This window comes from Scyliorhinus canicula, chromosome 6 (genome assembly GCF_902713615.1).
Source record: "Scyliorhinus canicula chromosome 6, sScyCan1.1, whole genome shotgun sequence".
In the NCBI taxonomy this organism is placed as follows: Eukaryota; Metazoa; Chordata; class Chondrichthyes; order Carcharhiniformes; family Scyliorhinidae; genus Scyliorhinus; species Scyliorhinus canicula.
In genome coordinates, this window is record NC_052151.1 from 5,150,808 (window position 1) to 5,168,796 (window position 17,989).

At 42.9% G+C, this 17,989-nt stretch overlaps 1 protein-coding gene across 6 annotated transcripts in view; it reads left to right on the forward strand.

Moving 5' to 3' along the window:
* LOC119966963 (WD repeat-containing protein 26) overlaps positions 1-17,989 on the forward strand; it is a 208,141-nt gene that overhangs the window by 175,501 nt on the left and 14,651 nt on the right. For 4 of the 6 annotated variants that reach the window (XR_005460880.1, XM_038798916.1, XM_038798917.1 and 1 more), the window contains 2 exons: positions 2,050-2,179; positions 9,993-10,178. Coding sequence is in view for 3 of the 6 variants with exons in the window: in XM_038798916.1 (XP_038654844.1) it covers positions 2,050-2,179; positions 9,993-10,178 (316 nt within the window). In the remaining 3 variants the exon portion in view is untranslated. Of the gene's footprint in view, positions 1-2,049; positions 2,180-9,992; positions 10,179-17,989 lie in introns of those variants that run through there. The other 2 variants (XM_038798919.1, XM_038798921.1) reach the window with 1 other exon arrangement.

The window sequence follows — 17,989 nt, forward strand, 5'->3', positions numbered from 1 at the left end:
AGATTCCTGGCGCTGAGAGGCAGCCATGCTAACCACTGCACCACCGTCCTGTTCCTTTACTAGCTGCTCTTCAGATTTCTGCAATTATTTTCTTAACCATCACTCCATGGAATGGCTTTTCTTCTAGCAAAGCTGAGAGAGATGTTCCCCCTCTAGCCTTCTAAACCAACTTCCTCTTGGAGAGTTAACTTCTCACTCTCTACCTATCTTCAACTGCATCAAATTAGCTAAACTGAAACTTAAAAGCTTCTCTATCTTATAAGACACCAGTTGCCAAGCAACCACTGCTGTTTTATTAATTCTTCACGCCATAGCCCACGCTAAGCACAATAGAAACACAGTTGGAACTTAATCAACCACCACACATGCAAACACCTTTGTCCAGCATCAATTTAACTAAATGCTCTGTGCCTGGAAGGGTAAAACCTATAGTTAAACCCACTCAAAACTATAACTCATTTCTAATGTTTACCAATGCAAATATAAATCCCTTAAACTACCTTTGCTTTCCTCACATCAGTCATGTTCTTCTTACATAAGAACTAGGAGCAGGAGTAGGCAATTCAGCCCCTTGAGCCCACTCCGCCGTTCAATTAGATCATGGCTGATCTCCTCTCGGCCTCAACTCCACTTAAATACATGTTCTCCATAACCCATTAATAATTAAAAATGTGTCTGTGCCTATCTCAAATTTGTTCCATGTCCCGGCATCCACCACACTCTAACGTAGTGAATTTTAGTTTCACAACCCTTTGAGAGCATTCAATAGAATCCCTAAAGTGCAGAAGGAGACCATTCGGCCCATTAAATCTGAACCGACCCTCTGAAAGAACACCCTTTCTCGGCCCACTCCCTTGACTTATCACCCGGTAACCTGACCTAACCGCATCTTTGGACACTAGGAGGAAATGTTTTTTAGCATTGCCAATCCATCTAAACTGCACATCCTTGGACTGTGGGAGGAAACTGTGGAACCCGGAGGAAGCCCACATAGACATAGGGAGAATGTACAAACTCCACACAGTCAGCCAAGGCCAGAATCAAACCTGGGTCCCTGGTGCTTGTAAAGGCAGCAGTGCTAACCACTGTGCCACCTCATCTCTGTTTTAAATCTGCTACCCCTTACCCTAAAACTATGACCTCTCGTTCTAGAATGCCCCACAACAGGAAGCATCCACTCTACGTCTACTTTGTCAATACCTTTTATCATATTAAATACCTCAATTAGATCTCCCCTCATTCTTGCAAACATGAGAGTATAGGCCCAAACTGCTCAATCTCTCTCCATAAGACAGACCCCTCTTCCCTGGAATCTATCTAGTGAACCTCCTCTGAACTACTTTTAATGTAACTACATCCCTCCTTAAATAAGGGAACCAACACTGTATTCCGGGTACGGTCTCACCATTGCTTTGTACTATGCCATGATGAAATGGTGGAGCAGGCTTGAAGGATCAAGTGGCCTACTCATTCGTAAGTTGGTAAAAAAGATCTTAAAGATGTGGAGGGAGGTGGATTGTAAGTATTGCCACCTTTAAAAGACTGTGGGCTAGGAACATGGCCAAACAGTAATGTATCAGAATTGGGAAGAAACATGGGTGCGCCATGGTTAATTATGCCCAAATCTACTTAACCACATTAAGTCAGTTTAATTAAATGGTTAAACCTGCCAATGGTAAAATTGTCAGCCAATGACGAGCACTCAAACTGTTACTAAGGGCGCCGGTGAGCTTTTATAACCAAATGTGGTGTTTATCTGTGTAAATACTATCAATTCAAAATTTAAAAATTGAAGCTACTGGAAAAGTACAGAAGGGTCTATCTGCATCTGACAAGATAAAGTGGACCCTTATCAGAACCAGAAATTTGAATCTTTTCAGATGCTCTCTCAACCAAGAAGATACTTGTAAGCAAATTAATGTACGACTATCTGCATATCAATTCATATTGTTCAGAACATTTTAATATTAATGTTTTTATTTCGTGCACTATTTGGAATAAAGTACAATAGAAAGCCTAAAATTCTGTCTGCCTGTCTCTCTCTGCCAGGGAGTTCATCTGTGGGACTTACAGGACCGTGTTTTAGTGAGAAAGTACCAAGGTGTCACACAAGGATTCTACACAATTCATTCATCTTTTGGAGGCAACAATGAAGACTTTATAGCCAGTGGCAGTGAAGGTAAGAAGCAGGGGTATACAGCATCATAGAATGAAGAACATTCAGTCCATGGATAGCAAGAGCTACTACTTAGCTCTGTTTCTTTGACCATGGTGGTATCATGAGGGTGATGGGGAGAAAATGACCATTAAATGCCCATATTCTTGGTATCTTATTGACAGAAACACACCATTTAATTGGGCCATAAAACATTGCAGTAAATACTGAGGCATGTATCCACAATATTTCCTGCTTCAGTCTTTTCAGCAGTGACTATATATAATTTTCTGGTTTACCTTTTCTATTTAACACTGGATTTTGGTAACTTTGAGAGTTAACATTATTTGTGAGGTAAATGTAATCAGTTCCTCATTCATCTCACCAAATCTTGGGGCAGAGAGGGGCAGGCATGGAATCTGCTCGCAACTCTTAAAGCTGTCCCTCTGTGGGGAGAACCATCTAGAGTCCGAGTCATAAGAACTAGGAGCAGGAGTCGGCCATCTGGCCCTCGAGCCTGCTCCACCATTCAACGAGATCATGGCTGATATTTTGTGGACTCGGCTCCACTTTCCGGCCCGAACACCATAACCCTTAATCCCTTTATTCTTCAAAATACTATCTATCTTTACCTTAAAAACATTTAATGAAGGAGCCTCAACTGCTTCACTGGGCAAGGAATTCCATAGATTCACAACCCTTTGGGTGAAGAAGTTCCTCCTAAACTCAGTCCTAAATCTACTTCCCCTTATTTTGAGGCTATGCCCCCTAGTTCTGCTTTCACCCGCCAATGGAAACAACCTGCCCGCATCTATCCTATCTATTCCCTTCATAATTTTCTATGTTTCTATAAGATCCCCCCTCATCCTTCTAAATTCCAACGAGTACAGTCCCAGCCTACTCAACCTCTCCTCGTAACCCAACCCCTTCAGCTCTGGGATTAACCTAGTGATTCTCCTCTGCACACCCTCCAGTGCCAGTACGTCCTTTCTCAAGTAAGGAGACCAAAACTGAACACAATACTCCAGGTGTGGCCTCACTAACACCGTATACAATTGCAGCATAACCTCCCTAGTCTTAAACTCCATCTCTCTAGCAGTGAAGGACAAAATTCCATTTGCCGCCTTAATCACCTGCAAACCAACTTTCTGTGACTCGTGCACTAGCACACCCAGGTGTCTCTGCACAGCAGCATGCTTTAATATTTTATCGTTTAAATAATAATCCCGTTTGCTGTTATTCCTACCAAAATGAATAACCTCACATTTGTCAACATTGTATTCCATCTGCCAGACCCTAGCCCATTCACTTAACCTATACAAATCCCTCTGCAGACTTCCAGTATCCTCTGCACTTTTCACTTTACCACTCATCTTAGTGTCATCTGCAAACTTGGACACATTGCCCATGGTCCCCAACTCCAAATCATCTATGTAAATTGTGAACAATTGTGGGCCCAACACGGATCCCTGAGGGACACCACTAGCTACTGATTGCCAACCAGAGAAACACCCATTAATCCCCACTCTTTGCTTTCTATTAATTAACCAATCCTCTATCCATGCTACTACTTTACCCTTAATGCCATGCATCTTTATCTTATGCAGCAACCTTTTGTATGGCACCTTGTCAAAGGCTTTCTGGAAATTAAGATATACCACATCCATTGGCTCCCCGTTATCTACTGCACTGGTAATGTCCTCACAAAATTCCACTAAATTAGTTAGGCACAACCTGCCATTTATGAACCCATGCTACGTCTGCCCAATGGGACAATTTCTATCCAGATGCCTCGCTATTTCTTCCTTGATGATGGATTCCAGCATCTTCCCTACTACCGAAGTTAAGCTCGCTGGCCTATAATTTCCTGCTCTCTGCCTACCTCCTTGTTTAAACAGTGGTGTCACGTTTACTAATTTCCAATCCACCGGGACCACCCCAGAGTCTAGTGAATTTTGGTAAATCATCACTAGTGCATCTGCAATTTCCCTAGCCATCTCTTTTAGCATTCTGGGGTGCATTCCATCAGGGCCAGGAGACTTGTCTACCTTTAACCCCATTAGCTTGCCCATCACTACCTCCTTAGTGATAACAACCCTCTCAAGGTCCTCACCTGTCATAGCCTCATTTCTGTCAGTCACTGACATGTTATTTGTGTCTTCCACTGTGAAGACCGACCCAAAAAACCTGTTCAGTTCCTCAGCCATTTCCTCATTTCCCATTATTAAAACTCCCTTCTCATCCTCTAAAGGACCAATATTTACTTTAGCCACTCTTTTTTGTTTTATATATTTGTAAAAACTTTTACTGTCTGTTTTTATATTCTGAGCAAGTTTACTCTCACATTCTATCTTACTCGTCTTTATAGCTTTTTTAGTAGCTTTCTGTTGCCCCCTAAAGATTTCCCAGTCCTCTAGTCTCCCACCAATCTTTGCCACTTTGTATGCTTTTTCCTTCAATTTGATACTCTCCCTTATTTCCTTAGATATCCATGGTCGATTTTCCCTCTTTCTACCGTCCTTCCTTTTTGTTGGTATAAACCTTTGCTGAGCACTGTGAAAATTCGCTTGGAAGGTTCTCCACTGTTCCTCAACTGTTCCACCATAATGTCTTTGCTCCCAGTCTACCGTAGCTAGTTCGTCTCTCATCCCCTTGTAATCTCCTTTGTTTAAACACAAAACACTAGTATTTGATTTTACTTTCTCACCCTCCATCTGTATTTTAAATTCCACCATATTGTGATCGCTCCTTCCGAGAGGATCCCTAACTATGAGATCATGAATCAATCCTGTCTCATTACACAGGACAAGGTCTAGGATCGCATGTTCTCTCGTAGGTTCCATTACATACTGTTCTAGGAAATATCGCGGATACATTCTATAAACTCCTCCTCAAGGTTGCCTTGACTGACCTGGTTAAACCAATCGACATGTAGATTAAAATCCCCCATGATAACTGCTGTACCATTTCTACATGCATCAGTTATTTCTTTGTTTATTGCCTGCCCCACCATAACGTTACTATTTGGTGGCCGATAGACTACTATCAGTTACTTTTTCGCCTTACTATTCCTGATTTCCACCCAAATGGATTCAACCTTATCCTCCATAGCACCGATGTCATCCCTTACTATTGCCTGGATGTCATCCTTAAATAACAGAGCTACACCACCTCCCTTACCATGCACTCTGTCCTTCCGAATAGTTTGATACCCTCGGATATTTATCTCCCAGTCGTGACCATCCTTTAACCATGTTTCAGTAATGGCCACTAAATCATAGTCATTCACGATGATTTGCGCCATCAACTCATTTACTTTATTCCGAATACTACGAGCATTCAAGTAAAGTACACTTATGTTGGTTTTTTTTTTACCTCTGTTTTAAATCTTAACATCTCCAGTTTTATTCCTTTAAGTATTACTAGGCCTATTCACTGAGCTCCCTGTCAGTCACTGTACCTTGTACTGTCGCCCTTTTTGATTTTTGACTATGTCTTCTCTGCCTTGCACTTTCCCCTTCGTTTTGCTTCTGTCCCTGTTTTACTACCTTCCAACTTCCTGCATCGGTTCCCATCCCCCTGCCACATTAGTTTAAACCATCCCCAACAGCTCTACCAAACACCCCCCCCCCCCCCCCCCCCCCCCCAAGGACATCGGTTCCAGTCCTGCCCAGGTGCAGACCGTCCGGTTTGAACTGGTCCCACCTCCCCCAGAACCGGTTCCAATGCCCCAGAAATTTGAATCTCTCCCTATTGCACCATCTCTCGAGCCACGCATTCATGCTATCTATCCTGACATTCCTTCTCTGACTAGCTCGTGGCACTGGTAGCAATCCTGAGATTACTACCCTTGAGGTCCTACTTTTTAGTTTAACTCCTAACTCCCTGAATTCAGCTTGTAGGACCTCATCCCGTTTTTTACCTATATCGTTGATGCCTATGTGTACCACGACAGCTGGCTGTTCACCCTCTTTCCCCCCCACACCCAGAATGTCCTGCAGCCGCTCCGAGACATCCTTGACCCTTGCACCAGGGAGGCAACATACCTTCCTGGAGTGTCGATTGCGTCCACAGAACTGCCTGTCTATTCCCCTTACGGCCTATCCAGTCTGTGATGGCTCTCCGTAAAGCAATCCCATCAGTCCCATTTGCCTACTCGGTCCCTGTAGCCCTACAAACTTATTTCCCTCGAGTTCCTAACTGATTTCCTTTTGAAATCATGAATTGGCTCTTTCTAACACCCTTGTAGGCAGAGTTCCAGGCCATTACTCCACACAAAAAAAATTCTCATGTCGTCCTTCTTCTTCTCTCCTCCTCCTCCTCCCCCCACCCCCACCCCAAAGCACCTTGCATAGCTCTCACCCAAAATCTGTGACCCTGAGTCCTTTTACCATCTGTCTTCAGCTGACCAGTTTCTCACAACAGCACAGCTATAATCAAGCAGCACAGTTGTGTTAAGATTGGAGACTGTACCTGCACTGTTCTATGCCGTGCTCTGTTGCCGCTCTCTTACAACATAGGTATATGCAATGTTTGGTCTTCAGGTTTGACTGCTTTGGTTGCTTGCTCTTGATTTTCACTAAGTTCTGGCTATTGGTGCATACCTAAGAAGTTTAAAACATAGAGATTATCAACATGGCACAACACAGAATAAAATACAGCCTTTAGCTTGGGCATGCAAATGAATAAAAGTTTTTCTTGGGGGGGAGGGGGGGTACTTTGATTGTGAAGAATGCTGAGATATGTTCAGTCCCTGTTCATTTAATCCTGGCAGCTGATTAGAATTGAGGGTTAGCAGTATATTTATAAACTTTTTTTATCTCCGAGAAAGTCAACGAACGGCTGCCACCTCCGGGTGAACCCATTCATTGACCCTCTTAGGACGAACTTTATTTTTTCAAGACTCTGAAACCCAGCCATGTCACTAACCCAGGTCTCTGATTTCGGGGGCTTCAAGTCCCTCCACATTAGTAGGATCCGTCTCCGGGCTCCCAGGGAGGCAAAGGCCCCTGAACTCCTGGCTCTTCAGACACTCCAAAGATCGCCACCTCTGGACTCTGTGTTTTAAGTACCGTGGACATAGCCTTAGCGAAACCCTGCCAAAACCCTCTGAGCTTCGGGCAATCCCAAAATATGTGGGCAGGGCATGATTCGCAGCACTTCTCGCGCACCTCGCACATCTATCCTCTACAACGAAAAACTTGCTCATCCAGGCCACCGTCCTGTGTGCCCGGTGGACTACCTTGAATTGTATCAGGCTAAACCTGGCACACGATGAGGATGTGTTAACCCTGCTTAAGGCATTCGCCCACAAACCCGTCTCTAACTCTCCCCCCAGCTCGTCTTCCCACTTGTCCTTTACGTCCTTTATCAGAGTTTCCTCCGACTCCATATATTCTTTGTAGATATCCGATACCTTCCCCTCTCCCACCCCCGTTCTGGAAACTACCCTGTCCTGTATCCCCTGTAGTGGCAGGAGCGGAAAGGCCGGAACCTGCCTTCTCAAAAATTCTCATACCTGCAGATATCTAAACCCTGCTAGCAATTCATATTTATCCTCCAAGGCTTTCAAACTGGGGAAGCTCCCGTCTACAAATAGATCTCCTCTCCTATCCTCCCAATTCATGCTCTCTGCCATCTTGGAACCCACCATCAAGCCTATCCGGTAGAAACCGATGGTTATTGTAGATCGGAGTCCAAACTGATGCTCCCTCCACGCTCTTGTGTCTCCCCCACTGCCCCCAGATTCTCAGGGCTGCCACTACGACTGAACTTCTGGAGTAACGGGCTGGCGAGGTGCTGTTATCAGTGCACCCAAACTTGTGTTTTCACACGGTGCCGCCTCCACGTGCTCCCAACCAATCCCGCCCCACTACCCACTTCCTAATCATGGCTATATTAGCCATCCAGTAGTAATTACAGACGTTCGGCAGCGCCAGCCCCCTGACTACGCTCCAACAACACTTTCTTCACTCGTGGGGTTTTACCCGCCCACACAAAGTCCAAAATCACCTTATTCACTCATTTTTAAATGGCCCTCGGGATGAAGATGGGCGGGGGGGCACTGAAAGGCAAACGGGAATCTGGGGAGGACCGTCATTTTCACGGTCTGTACCCTCCCCGCCAGTGATAGCGGGAGCTTGTCCCATCTGTTAAAATCCTCTTTCATTTATTCTACGAGCCGGTGCAGGTTTAACTTGTGCAGTGCCTCCTATTCCCGGGCCACCTGGATTGCCAGATATCGAAAGCTCCTTCCTACCATTCTAGATTTATACATTTATTATTAAGAGGTGTTCTGCTGACTCTTTGTCGGGAGATGTGATGATTTTGCTTGCCTTCTGCCCAACGGCACATCTTCACATTTGGAAATGACAAATAGTAAGTAATGCTAACTGTAGATGAGCCAGTTAAGATGGGGAGTTGTTACCCCATCACACCATGGTGAGGTGCGATCTCCTGCCTCAGCCTGGTGAGGTGCGATCTCCTGCCTCAGCCTGGTGAGGTGCCATCTGCTGCCTCAGCCTGGTGAGCTGCCATCTCCTGCCTCAGCCTGGTGAGGTGCCATCTGCTGCCTCAGCCTGGTGAGGTGCCATCTGCTGCCTCAGCCTGGTGAGCTGCCATCTGCTGCCTCAGCCTGGTGAGCTGCCATCTGCTGCCACAGCCTGGTGAGCTGCCATCTGCTGCCACAGCCTGGTGAGCTGCCATCTCCTGCCTCAGCCTGGTGAGGTGCCATCTGCTGCCTCAGCCTGGTGAGGTGCCATCTGCTGCCACAGCCTGGTGAGCTGCCATCTCCTGCCTCAGCCTGGTGAGGTGCCATCTGCTGCCACAGCCTGGTGAGCTGCCATCTCCTGCCACAGCCTGGTGAGCTGCCATCTGCTGCCTCAGCCTGGTGAGGTGCCATCTGCTGCCTCAGCCTGGTGAGGTGCCATCTGCTGCCTCAGCCTGGTGAGCTGCCATCTGCTGCCTCAGCCTGGTGAGGTGCCATCTGCTGCCTCAGCCTGGTGAGGTGCCATCTGCTGCCTCAGCCTGGTGAGCTGCCATCTGCTGCCTCAGCCTGGTGAGGTGCCATCTGCTGCCTCAGCCTGGTGAGGTGCCATCTGCTGCCTCAGCCTGGTGAGCTGCCATCTCCTGCCACAGCCTGGTGAGGTGCCATCTGCTGCCTCAGCCTGGTGAGGTGCCATCTGCTGCCTCAGCCTGGTGAGCTGCCATCTCCTGCCTCAGCCTGGTGAGGTGCGATCTCCTGCCACAGCCTGGTGAGCTGCCATCTCCTGCCTCAGCCTGGTGAGGTGCCATCTGCTGCCTCAGCCTGGTGAGGTGCCATCTGCTGCCACAGCCTGGTGAGGTGCCATCTGCTGCCACAGCCTGGTAAGGTGCCATCTGCCACAGCCTGGTAAGGTGCTGCCATCTGTCCAACCTGATGAGGTGCCATCTCCTGTCCAACCTATGTCCTAATTCTCCACATTTGCCGCTATTAGGTTTGTTGATTTTGGAGTTTACAAGGGGGAAACCACAATCTTCCATCGTGTGAGAGGGAGAAATTACTGGCACATTGTCCTGTTTACCGTCTACATCCAATACTGGTATGTACCTGTGTGCTGAGGGGCCCCTTACAAATGGTTGAGATGGTAGTGGCTGAGAACAGAGAGCAGACTACCTGCCAGACCCCTCAGCCTAGGCCTATAGGGGCTTTAATAAGAAAGTACTAACAAAGCAGTAATTTACAAAACTCTAAACTTTTACCATTTGAACTAATTTGCTTGTGAATTATGGGTTGGACCTGTGTGAGGGGCTGAACCAGATTGCTGTCATTTGTATGTTAACGGAAAATCTCTTGTAGATCACAAGGTTTATATTTGGCACAAACGGGGTGAATTGCCAATAGCAGAACTGACAGGACACACTCGTACTGTAAACTGCGTAAGCTGGAACCCGCAAGTCCCGTCCATGATGGCTAGCGCTTCAGACGATGGTACAGTCAGGATATGGGGACCAGCGCCTTTATTAAACAACCAGGAGTCTGAAGGTGATGATTTTCATTAAATAATGCCGTTGACAATCTTACAAAGCGAGGCGGAAAAGTAAACTGAGTCTGATGTAGAAAGGCTGCAGAAGGCTATACAACATTTGAATGAGCAAGAAGGTGACAGTATAATATGGGGAAGCGTGAAGTTATCCACTTTTGTCGCAAGAGTGAATAAGCAGACTATTTCTTTAAAAGGCGTGAGACTGATGTTGGTATTCAGAGGGATTTAGATGTCCCGTGTACATAAATTATCAGAGGTTATCATGAAGGTACAGCAAACAATTAAAGAAGGCAAATGGTACTTTAGTTTTTATTGCATTTATTGGAGTACTTAAGTCTTGCTGCAATCACCTAGATGAGACTATACCTAGCGTTAAGTTTGGTTTCTTAGTTAAGGAAGGATATGCTTTCATTGTTCAAAGGAGATTTGCTAGATTTGATTCCTGGCGTCAGGAGAGATTCAGTTGAATGCACAGTCTCAGTGGGTTTGATAGGGTATATTCTGAGAAGGTTCAACCATCCTCTCACTTAACGGCAATATGGCCTACTGCCCGTCCTGTTTCTTAGTCACAACTTTTGAGTCATGGCACAGTAAGATGTAAATTATAAATCAGCCACTGTACAAGGTAAAAGTGAACTATATTTTTCGAGAGTTTTGGCATTCAATGTAGGAATTTCTGCAATTTGAACATTGTCACACACCCTTCAGAAATGGTTTACACTGATTCTGCATTAAAGATGTTACAGAATGCCAATTTGAACACTCACACCCTGCAGAAATGGTTTACACCGATTCTGCATTAAAGATGTTACAGAATGCCAATTTGAACATTGTCACACACCCTGCAGAAATGGTTTACACTGATTCTGCATTAAAGATGTTACAGAATGCCAATTTGAACATTGTCACACACCCTGCAGAAATGGTTTACACCGATTCTGCATTAAAGATGTGACAGAATGCCAATTTGAACACTGTCACACACCCTGCAGAAATGGTTTACACTGATTCTGCATTAAAGATGTTACAGAATGCCAATTTGAACACTGTCACACACCCTGCAGAAATGGTTTACACTGATTCTGCATTAAAGATGTTACAGAATGCCAATTTGAACATTGTCACATACCTTGCAGAAATGGTTTACACTGATTCTGCATTAAAGATGTTACAGAATGCCAATTTGAACACTGTCACACACCCTGCAGAAATGGTTTACACCAATTCTGCATTAAAGATGTGACAGAATGCCAATTTGAACATTGTCACACACCTTGCAGAAATGGTTTACACTGATTCTGCATTAAAGATGTTACAGAATGCCAATTTGAACACTCACATCACACCCTGCAGAAATGGTTAACACTGATTCTGCATTAAAGATGTTACAGATTGCCAATTTGAACACTCACATCACACCCTGCAGAAATGGTTTACACTGATTCTGCATTAAAGATGTTACAGAATGCCAATTTGAACACTCACCCCCTGCAGAAATGGTTTACACTGATTCTGCATTAAAAATGTTACAGAATGCCAATTTGAACACACACACCCTGCAGAAATGGTTTACACTGATTCAGCATTAAAGATGTTACAGAATGCCAATTTGAACACTCACATCACACCCTGCAGAAATGGTTTACACCGATTCTGCATTAAAGATGTTACAGAATGCTAATTTGAACATTGTCACACTCCCTGCAGAAATGGTTTACACAGATTCTGCATTAAAGATGTTACAGAATGCCAATTTGAACACACACACCCTGCAGAAATGGTTTACACTGATTCTGCATTAAAGTTGTTACAGAATGCCAATTTGAACACCCACACCCTGCAGAAATGGTTTACATGATTCTGCATTAAAGATGTTACAGAATACCAATTTGAACACTCACCCTGCAGAAATGGTTGACACTGATTCTGCATTAAAGATGTTACAGAATGCCAATTTGAACACTCACCCTGCAGAAATGGTTGACACTGATTCTGCATTAAAGATGTTACAGAATGCCAATTTGAACACATACACCCTGCAGAAATGGTTTGCACTGATTCTGCATTAAAGATGTTACAGAATGCCAATTTGAACACTGTCACACACCCTGCAGAAATGGTTTACACTGATTCTGCATTAAAAATGTTACAGAATGCCAATTTGAACACTCACACCCTGCAGAAATGGTTTACACTGATTCTGCATTAAAGATGTTACAGAATGCCAATTTGAACACTCACACCCTGCAGAAATGGTTTACACTGATTCTGCATTAAATATGTTACAGAATGCCAATTTGAACACACTCATCCTGCAGAAATGGTTTACACTGATTCTGCATGAAAGATGTTACAGAATGCCAATTTGAACACTCACATCACACCCTGCAGAAATGGTTTACACAGATTCTGCATTAAAGATGTTACAGAATGCCAATTTGAACACTCACATCACACCCTGCAGAAATGGTTTACACCGATTCTGCATTAAAGATGTTACAGAATGCTAATTTGAACATTGTCACACTCCCTGCAGAAATGGTTTACACAGATTCTGCATTAAAGATGTTACAGAATGCCAATTTGAACACACACACCCTGCAGAAATGGTTTACACTGATTCTGCATTAAAGTTGTTACAGAATGCCAATTTGAACACCCACACCCTGCAGAAATGGTTTACATGATTCTGCATTAAAGATGTTACAGAATGCCAATTTGAACACTCACCCTGCAGAAATGGTTGACACTGATTCTGCATTAAAGATGTTACAGAATGCCAATTTGAACACTCACCCTGCAGAAATGGTTGACACTGATTCTGCATTAAAGATGTTACAGAATGCCAATTTGAACACATACACCCTGCAGAAATGGTTTGCACTGATTCTGCATTAAAGATGTTACAGAATGCCAATTTGAACACTGTCACACACCCTGCAGAAATGGTTTACACTGATTCTGCATTAAAAATGTTACAGAATGCCAATTTGAACACTCACACCTTGCAGAAATGGTTTACACTGATTCTGCATTAAAGATGTTACAGAATGCCAATTTGAACACTCACACCCTGCAGAAATGGTTTACACTGATTCTGCATTAAATATGTTACAGAATGCCAATTTGAACACACTCATCCTGCAGAAATGGTTTACACTGATTCTGCATGAAAGATGTTACAGAATGCCAATTTGAACACTCACATCACACCCTGCAGAAATGGTTTACACAGATTCTGCATTAAAGATGTTACAGTATGCCAATTTGAACATTGTCACACACCCTGCAGAAATGGTTTACACTGATTCTGCATTAAAGATGTTACAGTATGCCAATTTTAACATTGTCACACACCCTGCAGAAATGGTTTACACTGATTCTGCATTAAAGATGTGACAGAATGCCAATTTGAACACACACACCCTGCAGAAATGGTTTGCACTGATTCTGCATTAAAGATGTTACAGAATGCCAATTTGAACACACTCATCCTGCAGAAATGGTTTACACTGATTCTGCATTAAAGGTGTTACAGAATGCCAATTTGAACATTGTCACACACCCTGCAGAAATGGTTTACACTGATTCTGCGTTAAAGATGTTACTGAATGTCAATTTGAACATTGTCACACACCCTGCAGAAATGGGTGATAGTGATTCTGCATTAAAGATGTTACAGAATGCCAATTTGAACACTCGCATCACACCCTGCAGAAATGGTTTACACCGATTCTGCATTAAAGATGTTACAGAATGCCAATTCGAACACACACACCTTGCAGAAATGGTTTCACTGATTCTGCATTAAAGATGTTACAGAATGCCAATTTGAACACTCACACCCTGCAGAAATGGTTTACACAGATTCTGCATTAAAGATGTTACAGAATGCCATTTTGAACATTGTCACACACCCTGCAGAAATGGTTTACACTGATTCTGCATTGAAGTTGTAACAGAATGCCAATTTGAACACTCACACCCTGCAGAAATGGTTTACACTGATTCTGCATTAAAGATGTTACAGAATGCCAATTTGAACACACACACCCTGCAGAAATGGTTTGCACTGATTCTGCATTAAAGTTGTTACAGAATGCCAATTTGAACACTCACACCCTGCAGAAATGGTTTACACTGATTCTGCATTAAAGATGTTACAGAATGCCAATTTGAACACACACACCCTGCAGAAATGGTTTACACTGATTCTGCATTAAAGATGTTACAGAATGCCAATTTGAACACACTCATCCTGCAGAAATGGCTTACACTGATTCTGCATTAAATATGTTACAGAATGCCAATTTGAACAATCGCATCACACCCTGCAGAAATGGTTTACACTGATTCTGCATTGAAGATGATACAGAATGCCAATTTGAACACTGTCACACACGTTGCAGAAATGGTTTACACTGATTCTGCATTAAAGATGCTACAGAATGCCAATTTGAACAGTCACACATCCTGCAGAAATGGTTTACACTGATTCTGCATTAAAGATGTTACAGAATGCCAATTTGGACACTCACCCTGCAGAAATAGTTTACACTGATTCTGTGTTAAAGATGTTACAGAATGCCAATTTGAACACAGTCACACATCCTGCAGAAATGGTTTACACTGATTCTGCATTAAAGATGTTACAGAATGCCAATTTGGACACTCACCCTGCAGAAATAGTTTACACTGATTCTGTGTTAAAGATGTTACAGAATGCCAATTTGAACACAGTCACACACCCTGCAGAAATGGTTTACACTGAATCTGCATTAAAGATGTTACAGAATGCCAATTTGAACCCTCACACCCTGCAGAAATGGTTTACACTGAATCTGCATTAAATATGTTCCAGAATGCCAATTTGAACACTCGCATCACACCCTGCAGAAATGGTTTACACTGATTCTGCATTAAAGATGTTACAGAATGCCAATTTGAACACTCGCATCACACCCTGCAGAAATGGTTTACACTGATTCTGCATTAAAGATGTTACAGAATGCCAATTTGAACACTCGCACCCTGCAGAAATGGTTTACACTGATTCTGCATTAAAGATGTTACAGAATGCCAATTTGAACACACACACTCTGGAGAAATGGTTTACACTCATTCTGCATTAAAGATGTTACAGAATGCCAATTTGAACATTGTCACACACCCTGCAGAAATGGTTTACACAGATTCTGCATTAAAGATGTTACAGAATGCCAATTTGAACACTGTCACACACCCTGCAGAAATGGTTTACACAGGTTCTGCATTAAAGATGTTACAGAATGCCAATTTGAACACACACACCCTGCAGAAATGGTTTACACTGATTCTGCATTAAAGATGTTACAGAATGCCAATTTGAACACACACACCCTGCAGAAATGGTTTACACTGATTCTGCATTAAAGATGTTACAGAATGCCAATTTGAACACACACACCCTGCAGAAATGGTTTGCACTGATTCTGCATTAAAGTTGTTACAGAATGCCAATTTGAACACTCACACCCTGCAGAAATGGTTTACACTGATTCTGCATTAAAGATGTTACAGAATGCCAATTTGAACACACACACCCTGCAGAAATGGTTTACACTGATTCTGCATTAAAGATGTTACAGAATGCCAATTTGAACACACTCATCCTGCAGAAATGGCTTACACTGATTCTGCATTAAATATGTTACAGAATGCCAATTTGAACAATCGCATCACACCCTGCAGAAATGGTTTACACTGATTCTGCATTGAAGATGATACAGAATGCCAATTTGAACACTGTCACACACGTTGCAGAAATGGTTTACACTGATTCTGCATTAAAGATGCTACAGAATGCCAATTTGAACAGTCACACATCCTGCAGAAATGGTTTACACTGATTCTGCATTAAAGATGTTACAGAATGCCAATTTGGACACTCACCCTGCAGAAATAGTTTACACTGATTCTGTGTTAAAGATGTTACAGAATGCCAATTTGAACACAGTCACACATCCTGCAGAAATGGTTTACACTGATTCTGCATTAAAGATGTTACAGAATGCCAATTTGGACACTCACCCTGCAGAAATAGTTTACACTGATTCTGTGTTAAAGATGTTACAGAATGCCAATTTGAACACAGTCACACACCCTGCAGAAATGGTTTACACTGAATCTGCATTAAAGATGTTACAGAATGCCAATTTGAACCCTCACACCCTGCAGAAATGGTTTACACTGAATCTGCATTAAATATGTTCCAGAATGCCAATTTGAACACTCGCATCACACCCTGCAGAAATGGTTTACACTGATTCTGCATTAAAGATGTTACAGAATGCCAATTTGAACACTCGCATCACACCCTGCAGAAATGGTTTACACTGATTCTGCATTAAAGATGTTACAGAATGCCAATTTGAACACTCGCACCCTGCAGAAATGGTTTACACTGATTCTGCATTAAAGATGTTACAGAATGCCAATTTGAACACACACACTCTGGAGAAATGGTTTACACTCATTCTGCATTAAAGATGTTACAGAATGCCAATTTGAACATTGTCACACACCCTGCAGAAATGGTTTACACAGATTCTGCATTAAAGATGTTACAGAATGCCAATTTGAACACTGTCACACACCCTGCAGAAATGGTTTACACAGGTTCTGCATTAAAGATGTTACAGAATGCCAATTTGAACACACACACCCTGCAGAAATGGTTTACACTGATTCTGCATTAAAGATGTTACAGAATGCCAATTTGGACACTGTCACACACCTTGCAGAAATGGTTTACACTGATTCTGCATGAAAGATGTTACAGAATGCCAATTTGAACACTCGCACTCTGCAGAAATGGTTTACACAGGTTCTGCATTAATGATGTTACAGAATGCCAATTTGAATACACACACACCCTGCAGAAATGGTTTACACTGATTCTGCATTAAAGATGTTACAGAATACCAATTTGAACATTGTCACACACCCTGCAGAAATGGTTTACACAGATTCTGCATTAAAGATGTTACAGAATACCAATTTGAACATTGGCACACACCCTGCAGAAATGGTTTACACTGATTCTGCGTTAAAGATGTTACAGAATGCCAATTTGAACACTCACCCTGCAGAAATGGTTTGCACTGATTCTGCATGAAAGATGTTACAGAATGCCAATTTGAACACACGCACCCTGCAGAAATGGTTTACACTGATTCTGCATTAAAGATGTTACAGAATGCCAATTTGGACACACCCTGCAGAAATAGTTTACACTGATTCTGTGTTAAAGATGTTACAGAATGCCAATTTGAACACAGTCACACACCCTGCAGAAATGGTTTACACTGATTCTGCATTAAAGATGTTACAGAATGCTAATTTGAACACTCGCATCACACCCTGCAGAAATGGTTTACACTGATTCTGCATTAAAGATGTTACAGAATGCCAATTTGAACACTGTCACACACCCTGCAGAAATGGTTTACACTGATTCTGCATTAAAGATGTTACAGACTGCCAATTTGAACATTGTCACACTCCCTGCAGAAATGGTTTACACTGATTCTGCATTAAAGATGTTACAGAATGCCAATTTGAACACTCACACCCTGCAGAAATGGTTTACACTGATTCTGCATTAAAGATGTTACAGAATGCTAATTTGAACACTCGCATCACACCCTGCAGAAATGGTTTGCACTGATTCTGCATTAAAGATGTTACAGAATGCCAATTTGAACACTGTCACACACCCTGCAGAAATGGTTTACACTGATTCTGCATTAAAGATGTTACAGAATGCCAA